General features: G+C 30.9%; 1 protein-coding gene across 1 annotated transcript; it reads right to left on the bottom strand.

Annotated features, from left to right (window-relative positions):
- Nucleotides 1-6,638: 6,638 nt before the first annotated feature.
- Nucleotides 6,639-8,842, bottom strand: LOC141689346 (membrane-associated kinase regulator 5). Its single transcript, XM_074493622.1, has 2 exons — nucleotides 7,350-8,842; nucleotides 6,639-7,048 (listed from the first exon to the last, which is right to left on the bottom strand). Exons 1-2 carry the CDS (start codon nucleotides 8,248-8,250, stop codon nucleotides 6,951-6,953), a joined length of 999 nt encoding a protein of 332 aa, XP_074349723.1. The 5' UTR covers nucleotides 8,251-8,842; the 3' UTR covers nucleotides 6,639-6,950.
- Nucleotides 8,843-15,848: the final 7,006 nt, after the last annotated feature.

Raw genomic sequence — 15,848 nt, 5'->3', positions numbered from 1 at the left:
GGTACAGCCCAATCCATTCCATTTTACGTGTCCGGATAAATTTTTGCACTTAATTTAAGATTTATTTTTCAATTTTTTTTTAATTAAAGTAAATTGGGACGCTGAGAGCAGTACCAATATGTATCGGATACATTGATGCAGGCCTAGCTCTTGTATAGTTTTCATTCAAAAACTTAAAATACCACTAAACTACTTACTAATCCGCTTTGTAATCAGGAGTTGAGTAATGTAGTAATGATGATGCAAGTGTGGATGGAACAATTGAAACACAGGATCTACCGATGGGGACAGAGCAAAATCTAAAAGATCTTGAACAACTCAACAATGTCTCATGTTTATTACTCCCTTCGTCCCTAAAAACGTTTCCTATTTGTGTTGGATACGTTTGCCAATGCACACTTTTGATTGTTAATATCTTTAAATTCGTATTAGTATTAAATATAAAAATTTCACTGTATTAAAGTACTGATAAATACGAATCCAACGAGATCACTCTTGACTATATTTGATATTATAGATTAGACGTAAATTAGTAGTCAATCACTTATCGTGAACAGTACCGAAAATCAAAAGAGGAAATGTTTAACGGGACGGAGGGAGTATTTAACACTACAGTTGTGGTATGTCCGGGTTCATGGCATCACTTTCTTCATTAACCTTCTTTTCTCTCCTTTTTTCAAACTGTAAAAAAAGAAGAAGAAAGATACTCCCTCCGTCCCTAAAAACGTTTCTTTTTTTGTGTTGGACACGTTTGTCAATGCACACTTTTGATCGTTAATATCTTTAAATTCGTATTAGTATTAAATATAAAAATTTCACTGTATTAAAGTACTGATAAATACGAATCCAACGAGATCACTCTTGACTATATTTGATATTATAGATTAGACGTAAATTAGTAGTCAATCACTTATCGTGAACAGTACCGAAAATCAAAAGAGGAAACGTTTAACGGGACGGAGGGAGTATTTAACACTACAGTTGTGGTATGTCCGGGTTCATGGCATCACTTTCTTCATTAACCTTCTTTTCTCTCCTTTTTTCAAACTGTAAAAAAAGAAGAAGAAAGATACTGACGCATGAGAAATGTAAAAAAAAAAACAGGAGATAGGGGATTAACGTGACTGTTAAATGTTTGTATTTGATGGGATGAAGTGACCGGGGGAATATTGTAGAGCGTACACCTAGGATGACGTACGTAAATATTTTTATACTTTGGTCTACCAAGGCTGGCCGGTAGGTATACGGCACCACCTTACCAACAACCTGTATAATTATATAAATGGATTGTCAGGGGGCTCATATCATACCATCATTATGTTTATATTTTTTGGCCCTCCTTGTAATTATATTTGATGGTCAGTTTTTGCATTATGATGACATCAAATTAACCCCTCCGTAGGCCTCTCTTCATAATTATCCTCGCCTCCATCACGAGGTTGTTCTTTCTTCTCAAGGCATTACTCTCCCCTACATATTTCAATTTGTTTTTCTTTTGATTGATATGCCCCATTATTATTACCCTTTATATTTATTCACAAGTTCAAATTCCGCACACTGCACATACCATACCAGCCTATCTTCTTTACCTTTTTTAATATACAAATTGTTACATGCAATCCAAGGACGGAACTGAAAATATAGCTCACAGGGACTCAATATTGTTCAAAATTTTACTTTAAAATTTTGATAATTTTTGACAATTGACAAGGAATTAGAATGTACGGGGCTAATTCTTGTCTCCCGTAAGTCTGCAACCTATGTCCTCCCCACCAGCATTTATCAAAAATCTTGTATACTTAGGTTTATATATATATATACTGAGTAAATAGTACTCCCTCAGTCCTCGGACGTTGTTTACATTGGGAGACGGAGGATCGGCACGTATTTTAAAACTCCCGTAAAACATGGTGCCCCAAATATTTTTAAATATTTTTTTCTTTTAAATAAAAATATAATATTTAAACTTTTATACAGAAAAAGAAAATTCTAAAAAAAATTATAGAACTATATTTTATAGTAGCCTTAAAATTCGTGTCAAGTATGAGGTAAAAGTATGTAATGAATCTAGTGGGACGGATAGACTATTAGGAAGTAGGAACACATTTTTTAGTGGCTCCATTATTTTTGGAGTCAATTTTTTGTTGCATGTTTTAATACCTCCGTGTATATTGCAATTTGCAAGTACAACTTTATTCGCAATTTCTCAAGCAAACAATTTGTATCGACCGAAATGGTGACGGAATAAATACGCAATGTTTTTGTGATATCAATTCGTTGTTTTGGGAGAGTAGACAGTTGACTGCAAACTATAGAATCAAGGTTTAAAATGGAAATGTTGTTCATCCGAACACCCAGGGGGGAGGGAACATGTTAAAAATTGTTTGATCAACTCCAAAATAGGAGGCAACATGCCCAAATTTTGACGCCATTTGTTAAGACGCTTATGACTTGAGATTAACCACACAGAGACGTAATTTGAGTGTCTATAATTTAAAATTAGGGGAACACCCGTGAATGCAGAAATGTTGTCTATACTTGGTTCCTTCAGGACTCCTATCTGCAGGTGGTTCATTATATTTGTGTGTACCGGTAGTCGTTTTGTATTTTGCCTCTTATCCATCGCATTCTCTGTTATGGATTTAACACTAGATTTTGTAATCTTTCTCGATTTCTACATTTCACCTGCCTGTCCAAAACCTCAGAAATGGGAAGGGAACCTATAGAATTAGAAAAAACCTACATTGAACTAAAAAGTGTTCACGTGTATACTTGTCCAAGTATTCGATTCGAAAATATTTTATAAAAATGTGTTTTAAGTGCCGAAATTCAACTGTTTTATTTAGGTGTCGAGTGTCCGACACAAATGCTCGAATATAAAATGAATAGTTTGAATAACATAGAAAAAAACGCAAAAACTCGAAAAAATGTGGGTTCATCGAAGATGGAGTAATTATTTACGGAACCCAAGTACTCCCTTCATCTGAGCCATTTGTATACAAATGGTTTTGGCACGGAGGACAAGACATAGTAGGAAGATAATGTTACTTTTGGTAATTTTAGTAAGATAGTGGAATGAGTTAGAAGGAAAAAGTATAATTTAGAGAGAAGAAAGTATGAAGTTGGGTAAAGTGGTTGAACCAATCAATATTTAATTTGAATCAGATTTCGGATCAATCTATATTGATTGACTGCCTCCATTAGGTTGTTGCTAGCAAATACCATTTTTTTTTTTGGATCTTCCAAATCATTTCCGCCAGGAGATCCGGACCCATTTTTTTATGATCATTCGATCAAAAAATTCATTCTCTTCATAAAAAAAAGGAGGTAGAGCCAATAAATAATTGATAAAGTGAGTATATTGGGAGAAAATAGTGGATGTAGTTAATTTTTATATTATTAATTTTTTATTATTTTTTGTAAGTTTGAAATGTATAGAATTGAATGTGACATCAAAAAAAATAAAATATATAGAAATTAATGGGACATAAAGTACTCCCTACGTCCCATTATACGTTTCTTATTTTGATTCCTGACACTATTTATTATAAGCAATTAACTATTAATTTACGTCCAATCCATACGATCAAATATAGTCATGACTGATCTTGTTGAATACGTATTTATGAATATTTTAATATAATAAAATTTTTATATTTAATATTAATATGAAATTAAAAATATTAACAAAAAAATGTGCATTGACAAAGTGCTAACACAAATAGGAAAAGTTTTTAAAGACGGATGAATGAACTAATTAACGGAGTCGTTGGGGGGAGAACAGGAGATAGATAAACGAGGTAAACAGTCAAACAAGTCAAATCTCATGCATTCGCCACTATATATTGCAATACCTATATCTACTCACTGACTGCATGCATGACTGACAACTACTGTAATTATTACAAACTCTCCTTTATCTGTTCTCTTTCTATTTTTAAAAAAAAATTAGATTGAACATCACACCGTTTACATGAGTGACGAAGGTGCAGATAAACATCACGTCGTCTGCATGTAAAATCTTAAAATAAATAATTTATTATTTAAAATTAATAAGTTATTTATAAATGATAAGTATATAAATTTTTATAAGTTATATAAGTATTTGAATAATTTTACTTATAAGTCATAATTTTTTACTTAAATAAACAAAAAATAATAATTTTTAAATATAATAATATTAATTCGTAAATTTTAGATTATATTGGTATTTAGAAACATATATTTTAAAATTTAAGTTAATAAAAGAATTAAAAAAATCAAAATAAGTTGAGAAAAAATACGTCGGTATTAACATTCAACTTATCAGCTTATAAGTTATAAATTCAACTTTTAAATTAGGACGACAAACACTAATCAATAATTTATTGCGGGCTTATAAGTGATAAGCTCACTTATAAGGTGTGCCTAAACAGGCCCCTTATAAACCGAGTTAAGTCTGAATCTAGCGGAGATTATGTGCTCGTTTGGGAAATTTTAAAATAAGTAATTTATGACTTAAACTGAAGAAGTGATTGATAAGTTATAAATTGATAAATGTTTTCAGTTATTCAAGTGTTTGGATAATTTAATTTATAAGTCAGAATTTGTTTATTTAAAAGAACTAAAATAAATAATTTTTAAATATAATTATCTGAATTCTTATATTTTAAGTTAGATTAACATTTTAAAAATATATTTCAAAACTAAAATTGATAAAAAAAAGATAAAAAATAAGTTGAGAAAAAGTACGTCGTTGTCAACATTCAACTTATCAACTTATAAGTTTTAAAATTCAACTTATAAGTCGGGTCGAAAAACACTAGTTAATAAGCTGGGGGTTATAAGTCAATAAGCCGGCTATTGAGGTTTGTTCGTGAGGTTTGTCGAACAGGCCCTATACCTAATTTTTTGATATAAGTTGAGCAAACGAACCTAAAGTGATATTTAAAAACAGCTCGTCAGTAGAAGAATCAGAACAGAATTTGCATACAAGCAATTATGCTGAGCTGAATTTGAGCCGAATTCTGACGGAGTTGAGTTATTTAAAATTATTTAGCACATATATTTTACTCCACCAATATTAAAATATAATTTATAATTATATATTTATATAATGATCAAATACTAATTTTATCTTATAATTATGTATACAGTCAAATTATACACTTATTTTTTTAATCTATATCATTTTAATTTTCAAGTCGACTTTTAAAAATATATCGAATTTTATTTTTTAAATTATTGAGACATTCATAACTTTTGAATTCCTACATTATTTTTTAATTGTTGATGTCAAAATATTTTTTTTTTGATATTTTATTTAAATTTGTTTTTTGTAAATTACGATTTATTTAATGCTTTTTATGAAAATTTGAAGAATTTGAGACGAATAGAATGTGATGATAATATTTCATAATTTCCTTACGAAAAAGTAAGTTTTAATTTAGAAAATATGAACAAAATTTTCTATAAATGACAAAAAATATAATTACAATATATAATGAGTAATAATTTATTATTTATAATATATTAAAACTTTATCGGAGCAGAGTTTAGTCGGCTAAATTCGAACTCATTCAATGAGCTCCGAGATAAAACTATTAAATGTCCGACTTGACTTATTTACTCATCCAAGTTTATTTTCATGTTTAAAATCAAGTTCATTTTAAAATTGAACCGAACCAAGTTGTTCCAAGGTTAATTTGTAGCACTGGTGAGTGGTGAGCGGTCCAAACGCCTTCACCATGTGTTCCAAATGAAAATAAAAAAACATACTCTTCCAATACGGCAATACATGACCATTCGAGTTTTATGTATTCGTACAAGGATATGTGGGATGAATAGAGGAATTCGTACAAGACTGGAATGAAAAATCTTATCACTGATTTTTTTTTCAGAGAACAGTCTAAACTTACAGTAAGTTTGAAAATTTAACTTTAAAAAAATATATTCACTGATATTAAATTTAGGATAGTAGTGACTTCTAAGTTCAGCTGGAGATAACCGAGGTTTAATAAGTATGTCTTACAAAATTTACAATGAAATATAGATGATGCGCATGGTCTTCTGTTTCAGGGCAGCTTGAAATGTATTACGGATAAAGTTATTTACATTTCAGAATTTAAAGATTGAGATTTCGTAATTCAAATGGAGTACAATTTAAGGTTGCTCAGATCTCTTCTTCAAAATGTATCATGTACATTATTAGATTGTAAATATATACTCGTCCGTCCTGCTCAATTTTTTATATTGGGAGACGGGACTCAGCACACTCTTTAATTCTCTTATGAAATATAGTTGTACAATTTTTTTAACATTTTTTTTCTTCTAAATTAAAATATAATTTTTAAACTTTTATAAAAAAAAGAAAATTTTAAAAATAAATTACGTAAATATTTTATAATTGCATTCAAATACATGTCAAGCATGTGAAAAAAATTGTAAAGAAATGAGAGGAAAAGAAATAGTATTTTTTTTGTAAACGAAATTATAAAAATATCATATGTTTCATATTTTATGTGTAAGTTGTAAACAAGTGGCAGAAAGCTAAAATAATTGTAACAGGAACTACTTAATTATTTATTTTAAAAGCAGCTAAGTACACTTTGTCAGAGTTAAATTAATATTTTTGTTGATTTTGTAATATTAATAATAAATCAAAATAATGTGTATTCCCTTGTACTTGACTACTTGGTAGGATTGCTCATGCCATCCGTAGACCATAAATTACAGGATTTAGCTACTACAGTACACACACTTCCTCTTTAACATCAACCTCTGTTTTCGAATTCATAGATTTTTAATTACACGAACCCAAAATCCCTCCACAGACATATATAGAAAACGTGTTTGGTGACACCAGAGGTAACACAGGACACAGGATTGGCATATGAAATTATAGTTGGATTTTCTGCTCTACATTTTTGGTAATATTATCAACTTCAGTAACAAAACAAACACAGCCTTATTCAAATGCTACTTCTCTTTTCCTCAACCGATATCCGTGCTGCATTAATTGCTTTTTGATGCGATGAATCGCTAGCAGATCTCGATAGCACAGTACATTCTGTTACAAAAATCATATTACAAACATCTTAACAAACATAAGAAAAAAGATTTTCTACGGTGTGCCTAAGGGCAAACAATAATCACTCCCGTAAAAATTAGCTTTTTTTATTGGTTGTTGAATAATAAATGTTAATGGCGCCTGCATTCACATCAATTTCACCAATAAAAAAACTCATTTTTATTGGAGTTAGTGACTAATGTGTGCGACCAAGACGGTAAAAAAAAACACTAGCAACAACTTGTGATAAATAAATAATTTCGATAAATAAATAAATAATATCGAAAAAACATCGTAATACCTTGTGACCTCGTTGATGAGCACGAAGACGAACTAAACGACCTCTTACAATGGAGAATCGCGCCTTGGATTCCATCTTGCTGCTGCATCACAGAGTCATCTCGTCGGCTCACCGGCGACGGTGACGGAGCAGCTCCGACAGATGACGAACTCCACCGGTTTCTCAACAAACTTTTATAAGCTCCACGAGACACCACAGCTCGGCCTCCGCTTTTTTCGTCAACTAACTTTCTCGGCGAACTTACACTAGCCGTAAACGACGGCGTCGCCGACGGCGAGATATCAAACATTTTTATCTTCGAAGCCTTAACATAAAAAGGCCTGATAAGTTTAATATATTTTTGAACTCGTGTATTTTTTTTACCTAATTCAAAAGCAGGTGATGAATCTTCCATGATTTCCCATCGCATTTTGCTTCGTAAGCTGTTATCTCTGTTTAGATAGGCATTCATCGGTATTTCAACTTCCTCCGTCATGTATCGCTTACTCGAGGCGATACGCGACGGAGATGACTCAGCTTTATCTCTTAATCCGAACATAAAAACGCGAAATTTGTACGGACTTTTGAGCAATGAGATAGGAGATTGAGGCTTCGAGTGTGTTTCGATTGGGAGTATTTTTCGAATTGAGCTTGATTTAGTCTCGCCGGCTTGTAATTTTGGAGATTTGTGTTTGTTTAGAATTGTTTGTTTTGATTTTGGATTGTTGTTGTCAATGTGGACTTTTGTTGTAGTGGATGACGATATAGAGGTTTTGTTTTGTTGTTTAAACTCGCAATCGGCTCCGGTGAAGACTAAATCGAAGAAATCTTCGGTTTCGTCGTCGATGTCCGGAGCTCGATTGCGAATATCTAAGTCGGCGGCAGGACTTCGCCAGAATTTGAGCAAGCTGAACACTTCCATTGTTGGAAAAGCCAGAACAAAATGTTGTACTAGTACTTGTTTGTTTGGAAGGCACAATGTGCGTGTGTTGTTATTGTGTGTGAGAGTGAGCAAAATGTGAAAGAAATGAGTGAAATCCAATAGGTTTATAAGTACTTGAGATATATTTTTCTACATTATACTAATATAGTATTCAAGTGAGCTTTAGTTAACAAATGTACCTCTACACAGGGGTTTTAAAACGAGAGAGATTAGAGGGAGAGAGAGAGAGAGAGAGAATACACGGGTTCTAAAACGAGAGAGAGAGAGAGAGAGAGAGAGAGAGAGATTGGGGAATCGAGCGAGGGAGGGGAATAGTTAAACACGCATGTTTTTACAGAGAGCAGGCAGAGGGAGATTTGTTTTATTAGAAAGAAATATATAGGTGGCGTCACATACGTAGAAGAAAAGGAAAAGTAGAGATCATGTGAGAGGAGGGGAGGCTAGGCTAGTGTATACATCACATCTTTGTCGTGTTGATATTGTTGGTTGAAATAGATACAAATGTAAATTTATGTTGCTGCAATACTACAAAGAGATAATGACGCTAGAGTAGTAGACAGTGGCTTGGACAGAGTAGCTACCAGGTGGAGCAGAGTCAGAGCCAGTCGTGGTTCAGTCTTTTGAATTCAATTGAAACTTACATTACCAATTTTATGGTCCATTTTTTATACTATCATGACAATGACTGACCATTCATTTATACTCATGCAAACGGTACCATGAAACTTGTGGCACTTGTGATTCTAATTAGCAAACTACTTTAGCTAATTGTTTCTTTAACTACATTGTCCTGGAAAAGTAAAAACCCTGAACCTGTTAATTTACTAGTCCGAATTGGTTAAATCATGTGATTTCAGATTCCAGTTTGTTTTTGTTTTTCATGTGATTCAGCTGTACTGGTTTGTTTTACTGCGCAAAAATTTTAGGATGAGGTGTGGACTTGTATAGTGAACAAATAATTAAATCATTTAAACTGAACCAGATGAAACTAGTTGCAAATATTTTATATATTTCAAACAATTTGCAAATTAGATGAGGATGCTAATACAATCTGATAGACCGTGAACTCAAGTAGAGTATGTGACTGGTCAAAGAAAATGATGTTTGGAAATGATATATTCAATATTTGAAAAAGAATATATAAATAAACAGTAACAACTGTGGAGGAAAGACAAACACAAAGATCAACTCTGTCCTAGTATTTGAAATCCTAAATTACTTGAACTTTATTACAGTATATATTAGGAGAGGGAAACCATCAGGAGCAAATTGATGTATAAAAGCTGTAAAAACCGGGAATAGAACCTTATAGGCTGAGTTATAGGATTAATCTCAAATAGGGGATTAATGGTAGAGGGAAAATTGATGGATTTTATAATTAAAATATTATTATAATTTTTTTAATAAATTATATATATATATATATATACTCGGACAAAATATAATAATCCACTTTAAACACAATATCCTGATAACTTCTTGACTTTAATAATCAAAAATATATTTATTTTAAATAACATCTTAATTAAAAATAAAAAAAAAATCTTAAATAAGAAGTAATTTAATTTTGTGTGTTATATTTATTTTAACTTGTGGAAAACAGGAGGTTGACAAGAAACTTCCAAAAAAGGGATAAGGAAAGAAAAGAAAAAGGGAAAAGAGCCAAAAAGAGGGCAAAGCTAGAGGGACAAAGGTGAGGTCTTTAGTGTTAGTGACTTAGCTCTAGTTTCTTTATCTTTGTGTAAAATGTAAAATCTTAAAAACTGAGCTGACATTGGGTTCTCTTCTTTTCCATACTCCCCCATCTTTATTTTTTACTTTACAAAACGCCTAACCCATTGGGTTGCTTCAGTGTTTGCAGTTGTGGGCACGCTTGTTTTCTGTTTTTATGGACTATCTCACCTCCCCTTTTACACAGTCCCCTCCACATCAAGTTTTGACTTCATACCTACTCATCTCTTCAAGCTCCCCCAAAATTTAATTACCAACAAAAAAAAAAAAACTCCCCAAACATTTTCACTTAGCAAGTTGTCCTTGTTATAACTACAGAAACGAATATGATGAGCTAAACAAAATTATGCACATGATAAGTTGCATCTCAAGTTCCTGTCAAATAAACCTAAAGAAATCATGTACATTACAACATAGGCCGATTCCTTGAATTCCTCTTATTATCTAAAAAAAATTAGGTACACGTTGGCCGATTCTAACACAAGCATATAGGGCTGTAATTCGGGCCGATAGAGCCAAATTTCGAGTCCAGCGTAATTCGAATCGAGATTAATCGGGTCGAGCCGAGTCGGCTCGTTTAACTAATCGAGTCTAAACTTCTGCCCGAACTCGACTCGTTTAATTTCACGAGTCGAGTCAAGCCGGCTCGTTTAGCTAAATGGGCCGATTTTAAAAAGTCGGGCGAGCCGTCGCGTTTAATTTCACGAGACAAATCGACTCAGCTCACATAATTAAACGAGCTGAAATTTCTGCCCGAACTCGGCTCGTTTAACTAAACAAACCGAGTCAAACCCACTTAAACGAGTTTGAGCCGGACGAGTTTCGAATTACAGCCCTACACGAGCAAGAAGGGTTCAGGCGACCCCCTTGCAATACTTTGTGAACGTAAATTGATCTTATTTTAAACATAATTGCTGTTCACCATTACCTACTAATCTGCTACCCTCCTAATTTTGGAGCTGAATTCGTTACAATGTGACAAGCTGCCTGGTCGTAAGTTTTCATTAAATTACAAACATTATTAATAAATATAATGTACTTTCAATGTATTCTACACATTTAAATAATTTTATTTTAAAGTAATGCTTTTGCATTTTATTTGCAAAGCATCGAGTCAAAGGGGAAAACATACAAAATGAGCTTTTTTAAAAGGAAAAATAAAAAGAAGAAAAGGGGAGGTAAGTGGAACTAAAGATTTCTCATTTCATAACATGATAGTATTGTGTTAATTTTCATCTTAAAATATCGGGACCATGCACACCACCTTTCTCTTTTCTTCAGCCACAAAGAAAATGACCAAACTGCCTTTAAAGTTTTGTTATTTTAAATTTTTTGGTTCTGGAAAAGTTGAGTTTGGTAGCAGAATCAAACAGAGCTTTACTCTGTCACGTGCTTATTTTTCATTGACCGGAAAATAAAAGTGATTTTACATATTATATTCTGGGCTTACTCGAGTTGTAAATGTAACCCAAGCACACCGGTCAGAGATTTAGATGTATAAATTTTAAAATTCAACAAGAACTACATTTTTTAAGAAACCATTTGATTCCGCTTATCAAAATAATAACAATTTTAATTTGATGCCTCGTGAATGATACAATGTGATCGGGGGCAGTCTTAAGATATATAAAAATCCAATAAAAAAAAAAATATACCCAACGAAAAATTGAAAAAAGTATAAGGAAATGATATATAAATAATATTTATGTTAATACAACTAAACTAGATATATCTATTATTTAGCAAAAAAAAAAAAAAAAAAAAAAAACTAGATATATCTATTAATTTTTTGTGATCCTTTAGAATAAAAATTAAAAATATGCGCCTTTAATATTTATTTTGTTTATAAATTTTTTAATATTTTTTTTGTTACTTCATGTTTATAAAAAAATATACCCTTGAAAATTTAATTTTTTCTATACCCATCCGTTAGTATATAAAATTTGACATCCGGGCCGGCTCTACTTGTAGTGAGAAATGCCAAGTTTAAGTTGTACACAATTCGTTCAGTCCGGATAGTCTAGTTTTCTGAGTTCTTTTTCAGAGAAAGCCCAATATATTCTGGGCCAAATTACGTCAGCCCAAAAAAGAACTATTGAAGAAATGTGAGATGAGAATGGGCCACAAAAAGCCCGATCAGAACTTCTGCAGATGTGTACAATAGTTCACTCTATGGCCAGATTAATCAAAGATTTAATTATTTTAAACTGTTTTAGTGCAGAATATAATATGCAAATTTATAAATACAATATGAAACCAATAAAATTAGGTCTTATTTTTGGATAACCGAAGGTCCATATATATTTAAAATATAATTTATATGAGAATAACTTGTGTAATAAAATAAAAAAAATTATATTAGCATGTTGGATATAATTGACTTTGATAGTAGTAGGTGATAGGGTGCATAAGAGAGGATATTTGGATTATATAGAAGCATATTCCTGTAATATCTCATCTCTATTAGCATCAACTTAAAGTTGTACCATTGTGTGGTGACTGGTGTTTATGTGCAGCCACAAAACATAATAATAATATTTCACAAACTAGTCGAAAGATGTAAAGGCTTTCATATCATAAATTTTACCACGGAGCTTCTTGTTCGTTCCTGAATATCACTGTTTAACATGCTTGCTACTTGCCCCTTCTCTCATCTTACACTACTACCTCAGATTTTCGACTCTGCTAATTCCACGGTAATCTTCCAATCTTCTCTTCTATACTGTATACTTATGTCATGTCCATGTCATTACAAACCTCCATATGATCACTGCCTTGTTCCTAATTACTATTAGTTATGCAAAATTCTAGAGAAAAGTAAATTTCGATACCCTCCCTCCCTCTCGTAATAGTAGTATGAGAACTTCTTTTACGCATTACTCGCAAGTTTTTTAGAAAGAATTAAGATAAGTGGGGATAAGTGTAAATATAACATATTTTTATTTAATAACAGCTCGTTTGGTTCAGAAGTTGATATCAATTTAGAATCACAGGGATTAGGAATGATTCCTCATATATGTATTTGGTTCAGTTAATTCGTTTAATTTTAAATATAATAGATAGCTCAGTTTTAATTTTAATTTTAATATTATGTGTAAGTATATATTATGCATTGAAATTAAGTTCCTCGCTTACCAAGCCTCGGCCCATACTTGAATACCCTTCCCGGTCATCCACTTATCAACACTTATGTGCTCCTGAGATTTTTTGGGAGATAAAAAATGGGAGGAAAAGAAAAGAGAAGAGAAACAATAAAAGAAAATAAATCAGTCGTCTGCTCTTCCGTTTATGCAAAAAATTAAAGAAAGTGACAAAAAAAAGGTAATGCGAGGGGATCATTCCAAATCTTCCCATTTTTGGGAAAAAAGTTTTTGGGAAAAGTTACAGGAAACTTTCTGTTCCGATCATTTCTCTTCTCTCGTCAAAAAACTCGGGAGCACGACTCGAAAGAAAATTTTTAAAATTTTTCATTCTCTTCTCTTCTCTCCATTTTCAAACTCTAGAGTACAACTAAGATTACCGTCCCATGAGTTTAATATATCAAATACTAATAATATATTATCGTAAATAATGATATATCATTCCCGAAGTTATAAATTTAACTAAGCTTCCTAAGTTTAACCTTTTTACGAATTTTTAAACATATGAAAATTCTTGATTAAGATATTGTGCCCGTCTTGAAAATCTTAAAATAAGTAATTTATAACTTAAAATGAATAAGTGACTTACAAGTGATTGGTAAATAAATATTTATAAGTTATATAAGTGTCTAGATAATTTTACTTAAAATTCAGAATTATTTCACTTAAATAAATTAATATAAATAATTTTTTAAATATAATTAACTTAATTTGTGAATTTAAAATTAAAAAAAAATATTTAAAAACATATTTCAAAATTAAAGTTAATAAAAAAGTAAAAAAATCAATATAAGTTGGGAAAAAGTACGTCATTAGCAACATTCAACTTATCTGCTTATAAGTTATAAACCCAACTTATAAGTTGGGTCGACAAACAGTCGTCGATAAGTACTTACGAATTTATAAGTGAATAAATTGGTTTTTATGCGCAAGCGAAACATACCCATTAATAAAAAGTAAAATAAATAATCTGTCAAAAAATATAATAATAATTTATAAATAATTTGATTGATTAGTAACTTATACCATTTCCGAGGTGCTTAAAAATGTACGCTTGAATTGTTAAAGAGAACCGAAAATAATAGTAGGATTAAATAAGAATGTCGATTGTTCATAATTTCAATTAATATGTTAATGATCTATTATAAATTTATTATTATGTTTTAATAATGTCAATTAATTTTGGACGAGATCCTGAAAATATTAATTTTTTAAGAGTGTAACTTGAATCGAGTAATTTCAAACTCGTCTTATAAAATAGACACACCCCTTAATTTTGATTGTGAATTTAAACAGTTAATCGATTCTAGTTTTTAATGATTTCGGCTGAAATTCAATGCAGTTTAGCGAATTTGATCATTTAAATTGAGTAGGGCATCAAAGATATCACTCATTTCATCTAACTATATCAAGTTAACCGCTCATCATAAAATGACTAAATCATTGAATTGAAAATTTGGATCTAACAAATGGAAATGACCGAATTGATGTAAATTTTCAACTTTTTGATGACTAAATTAATAAAAAAATGTCCAACTTTATGACAAATTTGAACTGTTTTTGCTTTAAGTGGCCTAATTGATATATTTGAATGACAGAACAAACAAATGATGATCTTGATACTTATACATAATAAAAATACTAATATATATATATATATAAAGTTCTATCTCAAATTTGAGCTCAACTCATTGAAAAGTGGTGAAAAATCTCGAATTCAATTTTGCTAACTTAATCGTCCGAATATAATTTATAAACTTCATAATCCTTAAACTTGATTAGAAATTTATAAGAAATGCTCATCTCAATTCCTTGCCATACCCATTTTTCACCATTGTCACCGTAATAAATTTGCACTTATAACTCATTTTTACTCAAATGATCTGTTTCTTTCATATTTCTTTCAATTACTTTTTATCAATTTTTATCATTTCATTCCATTTCAAACAATTTCATTGTTTGGGACCAAACACAACGTCAGAGTCATGTGCTACTCAGATCTAGGTATACTTTTAGGGTGTCGTCATGGCATTTTTAATAAGAAATAGTTTGTTTAACCTCTCTCAGATTTGGTATCTTTGCTAAAAAACAATTCAATATCCTACTGGTGATGTCACTTATACTTAACAAGTACCCTTTTTGGACACGGGTCCTTGCGGTCTGAAATTTAGACACTAATAGCATGTCACAACTCACACCTCAATATTTAATCATATATTATTATTATTATTATTATTACAAATTTGATACTAGAAAGGGGACGTTTGGTTCATGTGGGCGAAACGAAATGGAATTGAGAAAAGGAAAGGAGGAGAAAGGAAAGTAATGACCCAGAATTGGTGTACGTGTTTGGTTCAGATCTCGAAACGGAATGAAAATTTACACGATTATATTTATTTTTTATTTTTTTAATATTAAGCAATTTCAATATAGTCAAATATATTTATATTACAATAATATAATATATTAGCATTATAATAAACCAACATATTTAATTATTTAATAGAACCATTAATTTTTTTAATAAATTAACATATAAATTTATATCAAATTTATTTTTAAGTTATAAAAACTAAATTATAAATCATTTTAAAATTTTAAAATTAATTTTACATACTGATCTATTTTTTAGGTCCAAGATTTAAATTATAATTGAAATAAGAAAACCAAAAGTGGGAAAGGGAGTTCAAATAACCAGTGGGAGGT

This window comes from Apium graveolens, chromosome 10 (assembly GCF_009905375.1).
Source record: "Apium graveolens cultivar Ventura chromosome 10, ASM990537v1, whole genome shotgun sequence".
Lineage (NCBI taxonomy): Eukaryota > Viridiplantae > Streptophyta > Magnoliopsida > Apiales > Apiaceae > Apium > Apium graveolens.
Note: the sequence above shows the minus strand (reverse complement) of the source record. Positions and strands in the feature narration are given on the sequence as shown.

Bases quoted from the DNA above. Each gene is read 5' to 3' on its own strand.
- LOC141689346 (XM_074493622.1), bottom strand. From the start codon at position 8,250: ATGGAAGTGTTCAGCTTGCTCAAATTCTGGCGAAGTCCTGCCGCCGAC. The intron at 7,049-7,349 runs GTATTACGATGT...TTTTTGTAACAG, and splicing joins CTCATCAACGAGGTCACAAG to AATGTACTGTGCTATCGAGA.